Genomic DNA, 12,073 nt, shown 5'->3' with positions numbered 1-12,073 from the left:
ACACAGACCACGAGGCTGACCTATGAATTTTCACACCTAGACAATTGCTGGTAGAGCAAGACACACTCTTTTGGTCTCCAGTGTTTTCCCTTGGCTTCCTTCTGACCCTGGTGACAGCTGCATGTGCTGCATTGGGCCCAAATCCAAACGCTGACTAATGCCAGCTGATAAATCAGAAGAAATTTCATGCTGAAATACTACTCGGTTTGCATCCAGGTTGGAGCTTTTGAAAATTTTGCTTGCTGCATTATGTTTACACCACCATTTATAGGGAATGGGAGGAAAACACACTGTTGTTTCAAAACAAGTATTATGCAATCTTTATTAAAAGGTTATTTCACCCATTCATATATCCTTAAAGGCAGTTTAAGCCTTCTATTTACATAAATACCTTATAAAATTAAATAATCCACAGTTAATAGATGTTTCTTCTTAGTGAGTATGTTCAATTAATGTCAAATGTAAATAATGATTGTACTTACTTTGCCCAAAAGAAACATGTAATGAGAGAGGTTTGTGATTTTTTTTTATTTAACCTACTACTTGAGTTATATACATACTGTGGCAATGTCAGTCTAGGACAGTGAAATTATATTAAGGAAAAGCTTTGTTTGCTAAGAATGATGTTGGGCTACTGGAGAGGTAAGTGGTGGGAAACTTGACTGAAAATACCTTTGATTATTTTAATTTTGTACTTTCATTACTGCCTTAGACTAAGCATCCAGTCCAACAAGTGCTCATTTTTCCTTTGGAACAAAAGATTTTGATGAAGGATTTTTCTAATAATGGGTCAGTGAAGATTATTAATTTTTTAAAAATCTGGCCCACTTGGAATACCTACTGATTTTAATGTGAGCTAAAGAAATAAGTATTTTATTATCTTTTATCATTTCTGTTTCTTCTGATATCCACCGGTGACTTGACTTGAGCACAAAAACTGCTTAGCTACACAAATAAGTTATGGGAATCAAAACACACAGAGAAGGCATAGTTCAAAATAAGTTTGTAAATGACTTCTATGCTGCAAAGGCTGTATTAACTCCTGCAACTTCTAGAGCAACTGCAGAGGATGCTCTTATGGCAGCTATTTCATGACTATTTTTATACTTTGCTGCATATCTTGGATCTGCTTAATACTTTCACCTTTCTCCTGATACCCACCACGTATCTGGTAGTCCTCCCCAGGGTCTAGTAACCTCTTTTTCATGCAAATGGAGTAGAAGATGGGGATAAGAAAGGGGGTCAAGATGAAGCTCATTATAGGAATGTTATCATAAATTTATTCAACATTTCACTCCCTTAGACTTCCCTTTTCAGATTTTCTTAATGTCTTTAACTTTTGTTCTTCCAATGCAAATACAAATCTTATAGTTCTTTAAAATTCAAAACACCATGGCAATTTTGGCTAAGACTTTATTACTATACATTAGCAAGGACATAAGGTTCATAGACAAGTGTTTGCATCACTGTTTTACTTTGATGGACCCATTACTCCCCTCTCACCCACCACGATCCAGTTCTGGAAGCAGGTTTCAGAGCCCCTTGAGAGACTCCACATTATGAATTCTGCCTTTTGTATACAGTGATTATCTCAGTCTGTCCAAGTAAGTAAAACTCCAGCTGAGAAAGCAAATACACTGTGGTGAATAACAAAAAGAGAGATGCTTAATACTATATTTTTGAAGTAGTCTATTTGCTATACAAGGCTAAATAACTTAAAAGTCAAAACCAAAAATCATCCGCTCCACTGCTCCTTGTACTTGCCCTCTCTCTGCTTTTTAACCGTAACATGTCCATGACGCTGCGTGCATATATGTCTCGCAAATTAACATTGATATTAGAGTCACTGGATGAGTTCTTTGTGAGTTTCTTTAAAGCTTCACGCTGCCGAAGAGCAGCTTCTTTTATCTTCAGTGTAAAGTAACAGGCAGAAAATCGGTCATTTATTATAGCTATTGGCAAAGCCAAAACCAGTATTCCTGATAGTATACACATAAAGGCCACTACCTTACCAATGGTAGTGTCTGGTCTAATGTCACCATAACCAACAGTTGTCATGGAAGTTGTTGCCCACCACCAAGCACCAGGTACGCTTGTGAAAGTTGTGCCTGGCATGCCTTGCTCAACAAAGTACTCCACAGTGGAAAATATAGAGATTCCTACAGAGAGGAAAAGCAGCAGAAGGCCAACCTCCTCGTAGCACTGTGCAATAGTCATCCCAAGAGACCGCAAGCCTGAAAGACAAGAAATGCTGTTAGTGGGCTGATTCATGTAGCTGCCATCATAACTTTGCAAAACATCTCTTATTTGAAAGCTGACTGCCTTATGTTTTCCTTTGACTGTCAGTGAACATTCCTTAAGAAAAAGGGGCGCTGCTGTCACGTACTGGGACAAAATGATTAAAAGAAATAGATTAAAATGTTAGACTGAACCACTGACATCATCTCTGTTTCCTTAATACGGAGCATAGAAATTCTCCTCATTACTTACCATTTGAACTACGTACACATATGATTTAGAAAAACTAACCAATCTTGATTTAGTAATTGGCTGTAACTGAAGATCTAACACAATTTTTAATAAGTTATGTAAATAACTATTAAAAACCATACTGAAAACACCTGTGCCCTACTTTAGGTCTGAATGTGCCAAGCTCCTATTTTCCAGCCATTGTCATGTTTTTCTCTTGGACCAAGCAACCCTTAGTTACCAAATTTGTATTCCCAGGTGGGTGCTTAGAGCCCAATTCAGTCGCTCAGTAACTTTTTCTTTGCTAAGGACTGTTTTCAATCCTTTTATAGTTCTCACAGCCTCTCTTCGACCCCTCTTTCCCCCAAAAAACCTATCAATATATTTATGTGTAGATATCAAAACACAGTATTCCAGCAGCAGCTGCATTTGTGCCAAAACTGGAGACAGCAAAGCCTCCCAATGAAAACGTGGTATTTTCCAGTTAATTCACCAATGTACTGCATCAGTCCTATTGCCCGTGAGCTGCACAGGGAGTTCATGTGCAGCTGACCACTCTCCATAACACCCCACATTCCTTTTAGAGCTGCTGCCTTAAGGCTAGACTGCCTGACAAAGCAGGCAGGAAAGTAAATCCAGTAATAGTGCAATAGATAAATGTTGCACACATAAACAAAGAAGAAAGATAACAGGGTACCAGCTCAGCTGAGACACATGGGAAACTGAAATTATCTTTTGAATCACAAGTGATTTTGGACTGGTTTTTAATGCTGTTCTTTAAAAACGTACTCTGTTACAAATGAGAAAAACACAATGCTTGTGAATTACCCTTCATGGGGTACACTTCTATCTAAACCAGTGTTTGCAAAATAGCTTATTGGAGCTCTGCCTCTGCTTGCAGACTTCATATGCTCATTAGGGTAACAAGCAATTCAACTTGCTTTTCTTTCCTCAGTCTCAAACTACAAGATGTTAAAATTTCTTCTTGCTTTTGGCTCTTTCTTTTCCCCTTCAGGTCTAATGGTTTTTAAAGTTTTTGTTTATGTACAGCAAACAGTGGAAGTACACACTAGAGTTTGTAGGGAGTGTTTCCTTTTTCAATGTTTTCTTCTACAAACTCCACTTAAGGACTTGCCCATATCCAGGTTTTATATTACTATGACTGTGATCTGTTGGTTAGCATGTATATTACAATGATATAGTTTAAATCTGCAACACAAGGGGAATGCAATATATCACTGTAATCTTTTCTCTGTTATTATGACTGCCACCACATTTTGGAAATGCACTAAGATGCAGTGTAAAAGCTGTGTGAGACAATTGCAAGGATCCAGATCAAACTCTCATCTTCCAAGGAAGTTACTATCATCAATTGCCCTGTAAAACTTCCAACTGAACAAGGTAGAAGAATAAGTCCTTTCAGGTGACCAAGGAAGAAGGTACTCCAATTTAAAATTACCTCTGTAGCATTTTTTTTCAAAGCATAAATGAGTACTGTAAAAGCCAGGGTCTGCCCATTATGACGGATCCTGAGAATACTATAGCTAAAAAACAGTGCAACTCTTGCATAAACCAGGTCAAAATATGGAGGAACAGGGCAGTGACTGCTAACTCTTTGTATCACATTGATGACACATTCAGTAAAATATTTTTCCTATGGTTAATTATTCTGACTGTTAAGGAGTCTGAATTTTTTTTAGTATGCTTACTTCTATTATCCTCATCTAAAACAAAGGTACTGAAAAACTGCAGAAGGTGCAGAAGAGTGTAACAGAAATGATTCAGGGTCTGGAAAAACAGAGTTCAAGCTGTCTCAGTTATCAAAAAGAAAAACAGGTATTGAAGAGTTATCTTGGTTATCATAAAGGAAAATAACTACAGAACCTTTAATTTGTTAAAGCAAAAAAAAAAAAAAAAACACAACAAAAACCAGAAAACCAACTCAACCCAGAAACTACAACAGTGTCTAGACCTTGAAGTGAAAAAAAAAAATTCAAATTAATTTGGTGAGGGTACATAATCACTAGAATGAATTAGCAGTGAAACAATGGTTCTCCATCTCTTCATGTCTTCAGATGAAGTCAGAAGACGTTTTTAGATGAATCTATGAATCAGACAACTTACTGGACTCCACAGTTCATTCCTAAGTGGGAATCAGTTGGTGTATTCAAAAGAATAATATATTCTGCTATAGTACATTGCAATTTTTTAAAATGTCTCTGAGCCCTAGCACACAGCCAAGCTAGGGCTGGTCCAGCACAGACACCTCAGCAAGTTTTATGACCTCCCATGAGAACTCCTTGCCAGGAGCTGTGACAGCTTGGTTACTCATGCTGGAAGGTGCTAAGTTGCTGTAACAGAGCTGGCGTGGGGCAGGTAAGCAGCCCCAGCCCTGGGGCCCGCAGGAGGAAGGGGAGGTGTTTCTGCCATGCAGGTCAAGTTCCATCTCTCTGTTGCCCAAAGGGAGCTGGCAATACAAGCTGATGTTTGGGAGCTTCAGTTTACACACAGCGTTTAAATCACACTAAATTTTTGGCACTGAAAGTGCTGAAGTTTCACTTTTTCATGTATCCAGAGGCATCTCATCCTCACATACGCTACAGCCTTCTCGCAAACATATGCCTGTTGCCATCAGACGTAAGATGCTCACATCCTACTTCTCCTTAAGGAGTCAATCTGTAAGTGCTTCCCACAGGAGGACCAGCAAGGCTGCACACAAAACGTGGCCCCAGAAGGAAGCCAACAGCTGAGGAACATCAAAGAATGTGAAAAATGCAGGTTCAGTTCTCACCTATTCTTGCAGCCACTCAAATCCATAATTTTGGTATCTCAAAAGAGTGGTCTCACCTTCTAGCTATACATTTTCTGGGTAGAGGTACTACTGATTTCTCAGTTGCTCCTTGATGAAGTATAGCACTTTGCATAAGTAAGTACACACTCACTCCAGTCTAGCCCCAGTGTTTCCAGGCATCACATCCCTCCTATTAGCTCAGTTCAGCTTTCAAAGGGGCAGAAATGATTCTTCCATTTCTTTTTGTGTCCCTTCCCCACAAAAAGGGTTAATCTGTCATTTCTTTAAAAATAAAGTGAAAAAAAGAATTGATGTTATGTTTTTTCGTAACTCATTTCTGCCCCTGACAGCAGAGCCAGGCTGCTGTTGGTATCCCAGCTTTGCTATGGGTCTGCACAGTGCTAGAGAGATGCTCTCCTTGTGACTGTGATCACCTCTCCTTGGTGAAAGAGAAGCTGCTGTCTGCAGCCACGAATTTTCTTATCTCTTCTGATCTCACACTCCTCTTGCCACACAAAGCATGTAAGGAGTGCACGAAGCATTGTCTGGTCTGAGAGTGCAGGAGTCAGAGAGAAGCTTTAAGCTGCCAGATCCAAGGCAAGAGAGCAGAACTGTTGTGAATGCCACGTTGAAACACTGAGATTTTTCAGGACTGCCTAGGTATGTGCAAGGAGGATGGTCTTTGTGCGTGGTGCTTATGGGGTTCACCTTATATTAGCAGCTGTGGTTAAGGATGTGTTTAGAAGCACGTTAATAAAACTCTCTTCTGCTACACACCTCTAGTGGTCAGAAATAGGGCTTCAGATCTGCGAGTGTATGTTTCTGTTTTGATTTGTTAAGGGTATGTTTTGTTTCACTACCAGCATCTCCTCTGACAGAAGATTGAAACAGTGACTTTCTACATTTAAATTATGCAGATTTGATTTAGTGTTCTGGGCCTAAGTGGGCAGTGACTCTGAACTACCAAAGAGGCAAGCACAGTGACAGCTCTGGATGGTTTAAGTAGATACATATGTTGCTTCTTGTATTTTGAAACTGGTCCTTTGGTTCTAGTAGAAAGATGACAGCTCACTTTCAAATGAGGAAACTAGATTTTGATATAATTAATTTACTTCTACTTAACATGGAATTACTAAACTCTTAATGGCACTGAATATTGTGATATAAACTGTGGTAAAGTTTTAAAGAATTTAAGAATAAATAGACACAAAAGTCTAGACGATCCCTGAAAGTTAATATATCTGAAGTTAACAGTTTTTATAGAAGTGTCTGAAACATCTGGTTTCAAGTTGACAGAAAGAGCCTTAGAACTGAGTTTCATGGATTCATTCTGTAACAGTAAAATGTGATAAGCTGGAAACTTTATAACTAGAATCAACATACTTTTGGATCAATATTTTGTTATTCAGCACAAAAGTGCCTTGATGAGTTCAAATCTTTTTCTTATTTTCAAAATACAATTACAGAGGAATGCACTCACATTACAGCTACCATCAACAGTGGGTAGCAGCCTTTCTTGCAAAAAAACCCCACCAAACCCTGCAAAAATTAAAATGAAGCAAAACAAATTCATTGACAGACTGAATCATTGTAAGCTTCCTTTCAACTGCTTTCTAAGGGACAGTTATGCATCAATATAGGCATAATCTGGGGTAGGCGAGTAAGATTAAGATACTTCCCAAACCACTATGATTATGCTCAGTAGCATTAAAGCTACTCCCTGCCATTGGCAGGCAGGGTCACTGCCCTTCAGTGGGAACAAAAATAAAGAGACACATTCTGCTGCTGCGAGCACACTGTAATGCCTGCTGGAGTAGGGCCAGTTCATAAAGATGGTGGAGATGGCTCTCCAAGAACGAGAAGCATCAACCCATTCCTGCTCCATGTCAGGAAATCCTGGAAGGGTATGTTGAGTGCCATGTAGGAACAACCATCGCCCTCTTCAGTACAGGCTAATATTGCAGGACAGAGACCATGATTTACTATTAGGATCTGAGTTTTCAAAGCTCCAAGTGTTGGCTGAACATGTCTCCTGTCAAATTCAGTGCCATATTAAGCACTGATTTAAGTGGGAACATAATTAAATCACTTCAAAAATGCCAAGCACTGGACAACACCATGGCATGGAGAGGGTGTGGTGGGAGCACAGCTTTTACTCTTTCATATATCCAGGCAGGCACATCTCATGAAGTAGTAATAAAAATCAGGTAAACACAAAGGGAAACACAACACCTTCCAATCATTTCCAGCTTCCCCTGATAAATTCCCACTGGAAAACATTACCTTTTATGCCTTCCCTTCACTACTCAGAAAGAGTGAACAAAAACGTTTCAAGAAATGCACTTCACCTTCCACCCTACCCCTGCTTGCTGTTCATCCACGTCTGCTGACCTGACAGAAGTGCTTGCACACCAAGGGACCCACTCTGATGCCTGAACACTGACTGAACCTGACACTGCTGCTCTGAGCTGCACCGAGGTCCGTTCAGTGAACAGCCCCCAGCTGTGCTCCACATATCACATAGATACCAGTGTGTTCAACAGGGCCAGAGAGCCCCTCAACCCACTGCCTGGTATGATTCAGTTTTAACAGTTTTCTTGAAACATGCTCTATTCTGGTTGTTTTCAGAACCTAGGATGTAGACAAAATCATGATATATTTCTTTGCATATAGTTCTTAACAAAACAAATTGTGACAGGTAATATAAGCTGTCATTAATGGGCATTTGATAATACAAAAAGCGTGGGTCAATGATCTCTGCTTCTTCTCTTGCTTCATCCCTAACGAAATCAACTCAAATATATGTTTTTTTAAAATTTATGACATTATGAATGACTGGTGGATGATTTACAGTATGCAACTTTGGGGCCTGTTTTTTGTAAATATTCTGTGCGAACAATATACACTGGCTTTATGAAGAACTAAAATTTACTGGAGAAGTCCCCTGCCACTCAGTTACCAAAGTCCAAAAGCAAGATTTTCACAAGCCTTTACTGCTAACATTAGATTGGGTAAAAAGGTTAGGCAGAAATGCACACAAACTGGGGACTGTGCCCAGGGACAACTGTTGTAGGCAGCAAAACCGAGAAGTACCACTGCCATGGCCAAAAGTACCTGTTGAATGTCTTCCCAGCTTCAGCATCCGCAGGGCTCTGAGCAGTCTCAGCACTTGGACAATGCGCCCCACGTTCTCCAGTTCTTGGGAGCTCTCCCCACCACACAGGCTCTCCACCAGCAGGGTGATGTAGAAAGGCAAAATAGCAAGGAGGTCTATGATGTTTGCCACACTCCTTAGGAAGCGACACCGATCCCGTGCACACAGGAACCTCAGAACAAACTCCACAGTGAACCATGCAATGCACAGGTACTCTAGGGCATCCAGTAGCGGTGGTGCCAGCCAGCTTAGCTCTACTGAAATCAAAGCCATGTTGGCAATAGACACAACAACAAAAGCCATGGATAGAGTGCCGAAAGTCCTGGCCGCTGCAGAGGAGCCAGGCTTTTCCAAAACTTCCCAAAGTTTCTGTCTGACACTGGGACAGAGGCTACCAGAAAAGTCCTCTTCCTCATCTTGGGCATCCAGTTCTTCTGCATCTTTCTTGATGTCTAAGGCTTCACTCAGCTCCTTCCTCCTGAAGTACCTGCCCAGAAACCCCGCCAAAGAGATTTTTAATACCAATATGCATATGTTTTTTCTTATCCTCTACCACGTAAGGCATAAGAACACACATTAAGTATACCTTACTCAGAAAACCCTGATGTCAAGCATATGGTTGATGATTTCATAAATGGAGACCCTGCAGCATGTTTCCATTGACCTGATATTTCTATTCCCTCATTTCATATCAGTGACAGTATGTGCAGAGTAATTTTATTCTGATAGCATGATATTTATATGGATCATGTTGACTACGGTAGGATCTGCTGCATGACTAACCTGCATTCTTGTAAGCAATCCTGGCACAACCAGACCCTCTGTTTCTAAATTGCCCTCAATTTTATTAATTATATTGCATTTTTATTACATTGCTGTGTATCTGCAATACTAAAAGGGAAGGCATAATAAAAGCCATGCAGTTCATGGATGAAGTTCTGATCAATACACACTAAGATGACAGGTTATCTTACTTTCTTTAAATATATGGGTCCTCACACAACAAAGTGCACAAGCATCTGTGCCGAGTAAAACTTACAGATTGTAAATGCACAGTTGAGTGTTTTGTTAGAGCAAGAGTACATTTACAGTACAATTTAATGAAACAAAAACATTCCTAAAATACACACAAACCCCCCCTTTTCTTTCATATCTATATTTCTTGACTGCTGCAAATCTCCAGCCTTAGACCAAGGGGCTATGCAATATTGCCTTCATTTGATACACAGTTACTCCTGCATATGCCAAAGAGGTCTGTAGCTCCTTCTACCACCAAAGAAGGACCAGGGAAGGAAGGAAGGGATGAAAACTAGGATCCAACTCTGTCAGCTGCAGAACTGGACCATGCTAGGGTAGGATAACTCTAGTATCCTTTTAGGGTGGGGTTGCTTCTTTGTTTCTTTCTAATAATTTTGCTTTAGATAAATAGCAGTTATACTCTTTAGAGAATTCATTTCTTCAATACTAACAAACAAACCAGTAACACTAAAAATGGTGGCAAAAAAAAAAAAATTAACTGCAAATAGAATTAACAGACATGTCCTGGGGGTGGTTCAGTTGAAACCCACCTCGTTCCTATGCTGCCTGTTACTATTTGTCTCCAGTGAGCCATGTTGCTGCCCCCTCCCTGTAAGCTGCTACATCCATGTGCGATGCTTCCCATCACGGCTCCTCCTGGAGCCATGCCACCCACACTCAGCCTGGCAGATGACCACCCCCCCTTCTGCCTCTCCAGCTTAGATCTGGAAATCCTCCAGAATGAAAAGTGCGGGCTAGGGAGGCTCCAAACCCTCTCGGCACCATGCCTGACTCCACATCCAATCCCTCTAACTTGGATAACCCCAAATTGGATGACTGAAAGGACATCTCTCCTTTCACAACCTTTTTCATCTCCAGCATTGTCCCTTTCAAACATTTTGAGCTTCCGGGGCCAGTCCGAAACTGGTACAGGAAAATCCAGATCCTGCTCCTGTTAGGGTCTCACTGTCTTGCCCCCCCTGCCAACCTGTCCCTCAGCAAAGGTCAACAGCGACCTAACCCAACACATCTCCTCCCATTTCCTACACACATCCACCTCCACAGTAGGATTCAGGGCTGAACTCCTGCAGCTTCGAGCACACTTCTTCCAATGCTCTGCTACCTCACCTACTCCCACTGCTGGATTTCTCACCTGAGCGTCCCTGCATACAAGTCAATGCTGAGCTCACCCAGCCCACAATCCTGCACGCCACGTCTTCCCACAACTCACCGGTCTCTGCAGCAGGAATCAATGCTGAGCTCATCCAAACCCCAGTACTGGATCTCTTGCAGGAAGGAGAGTGCACAAAGCTGCTCCATCACATGCAGCCTCCCTGTCTGGTAGTAATTCAGGATGTAGTGAAATGCCTGTGAGCTCCGGTCAAAGAAATATTCATTCTCCACAAGGTTGGCATCATCACAAAGCTCAAGGAGGCCAGGCGCCACATCCCGGGCAGCAGAGACCACTACGGCCAGTTTGCCAAGACGGGTGTCAGGGTAGCAAGACAAAGTTTGCTGGGACATCACAAAGCGGCTGCCTCCTACATTGATAGTAAAGCAGTCCAAGGAGGGAATGACCTTCTGGAGCAGGGGCCCCTGCTCTTCCTCACTGGAGAAAACACTGGACTCCAGGGAGCCCAGGGATGTGCTACTCCCTGGTTCCTCCAGGGATGCTTGGGAAGAAAGAGACATGCAGCAGGGAGGCGACTTCATCCTGTAGCTGCCAGCAGCAGCCCACACTCTCCTGGATCGAAAACACAACAAAGCTGCAGAGAAGACTGCCCCACCGGGGGGGGGGGGGGGGGGGGGGGGCCGGGCCAGACTAGAAATGTATCACTTTGCTTTGGCTATCGTCCCAGGGACACCTCACCGTCCCCGCTTCCTCCGAGCGATGCCTCCATCTGAGAGGGAGGTCAGGCGGGGTGCTGAACAGCCCAGCGCTGCCTACACCTGTGAGGATACAGAAGGAACAACGATACCTGGGGCGGCTTCACCTCGTGCTGTCCGCGCCGGCAGCCGTCGGGAAGCGCCCGGCACCATCCGCCCGCGACGGCCCCTCCGCTTCAGCCTTCAGCCCCAACCGCTGGGTCTAGGCTGGAGGAAACCGACCAGGACAACACAACACGGAACACCGGCTTCAGCGGCTCTCCGGGCAGCCTGGGGCGGCCCCCACAGCATCCCGAGGGGCTGCGCCGCTGCCCGGCCGCGCCCCGCGCCCGCCCCGGCCCCACAGCTCCGTCCTCGGCCCCGGGGCAACCTCCCCTGCTCGCCCCGCGGCTGCCCCGCGACCGCACTTCGCCCGGAGCCGCTGCCGGACTTGGCCCCTCGCCCCTCGCCGCCGCTGGGGCGGCCGCCGCGGACCGGGCGTCTCGGCGCGGCTGCCTGCCCCTCGGCCAGCCCGGCCGCCGCCGCCCCGCCTTACCTGCCCGCCGCCCAGCTGTGCCGCCCGCGGCAGGGCGCCGGCTGCCGCCGTCCCCTCGCTGGCAGCCTCTGCCCGCTCCCCCGGCTCCAAACTTCTGGGCAGCGCCGGCGCGCCTCCATGGCGGGTCATGTGCTGCGGGGGGCAGGCGGCAGCGGGGGGGCTGCGGGGACGCGAGGCGGGCCGGGCCGGGCCGGGCCGGGCCACCGCTCTCCCTGCCGCG

The 12,073-nt window shown here is 43.9% G+C and overlaps 1 protein-coding gene across 1 annotated transcript; it reads right to left on the bottom strand.

Moving 5' to 3' along the window:
- Positions 1–422: 422 nt before the first annotated feature.
- KCNV1 (potassium voltage-gated channel modifier subfamily V member 1) lies at positions 423–11,528 on the bottom strand. The gene is made up of 4 exons (XM_087734818.1): positions 11,411–11,528; positions 10,663–11,175; positions 8,375–8,901; positions 423–2,234 (listed from the first exon to the last, which is right to left on the bottom strand). The coding sequence occupies exons 2-4, from the start codon at positions 11,142–11,144 to the stop codon at positions 1,723–1,725; spliced, it is 1,521 nt and encodes a 506-aa protein (XP_087590944.1). The 5' UTR covers positions 11,145–11,175; positions 11,411–11,528; the 3' UTR covers positions 423–1,722.
- Between the last annotated feature and the right edge of the window lie 545 nt (positions 11,529–12,073).

The sequence above is a fragment of the Nipponia nippon genome, unplaced genomic scaffold (assembly GCF_047370975.1).
Source record: "Nipponia nippon isolate SJK-2023a ecotype South Korea unplaced genomic scaffold, ASM4737097v1 scaffold_1, whole genome shotgun sequence".
Taxonomy (NCBI): Eukaryota; Metazoa; Chordata; class Aves; order Pelecaniformes; family Threskiornithidae; genus Nipponia; species Nipponia nippon.
The sequence above is the reverse complement of the archived record's forward strand: the minus strand, read 5'-3'. Positions and strand labels throughout refer to the sequence as shown.

What these genes read in the sequence shown, in the direction of transcription:
- KCNV1 (XM_087734818.1), bottom strand. Translation starts at nt 11,144, where the DNA reads ATGAAGTCGCCTCCCTGCTGCATGTCTCTTTCTTCCCAAGCATCCCTG. An exon ending in GATTCCTGCTGCAGAGACCG is followed by an intron (nt 8,902 to 10,662) that starts GTGAGTTGTGGG and finishes GTTTCTGGGCAG; the next exon opens with GTACTTCAGGAGGAAGGAGC. An exon ending in GCTGGGAAGACATTCAACAG is followed by an intron (nt 2,235 to 8,374) that starts GTACTTTTGGCC and finishes CTTGTCTTTCAG; the next exon opens with GCTTGCGGTCTCTTGGGATG.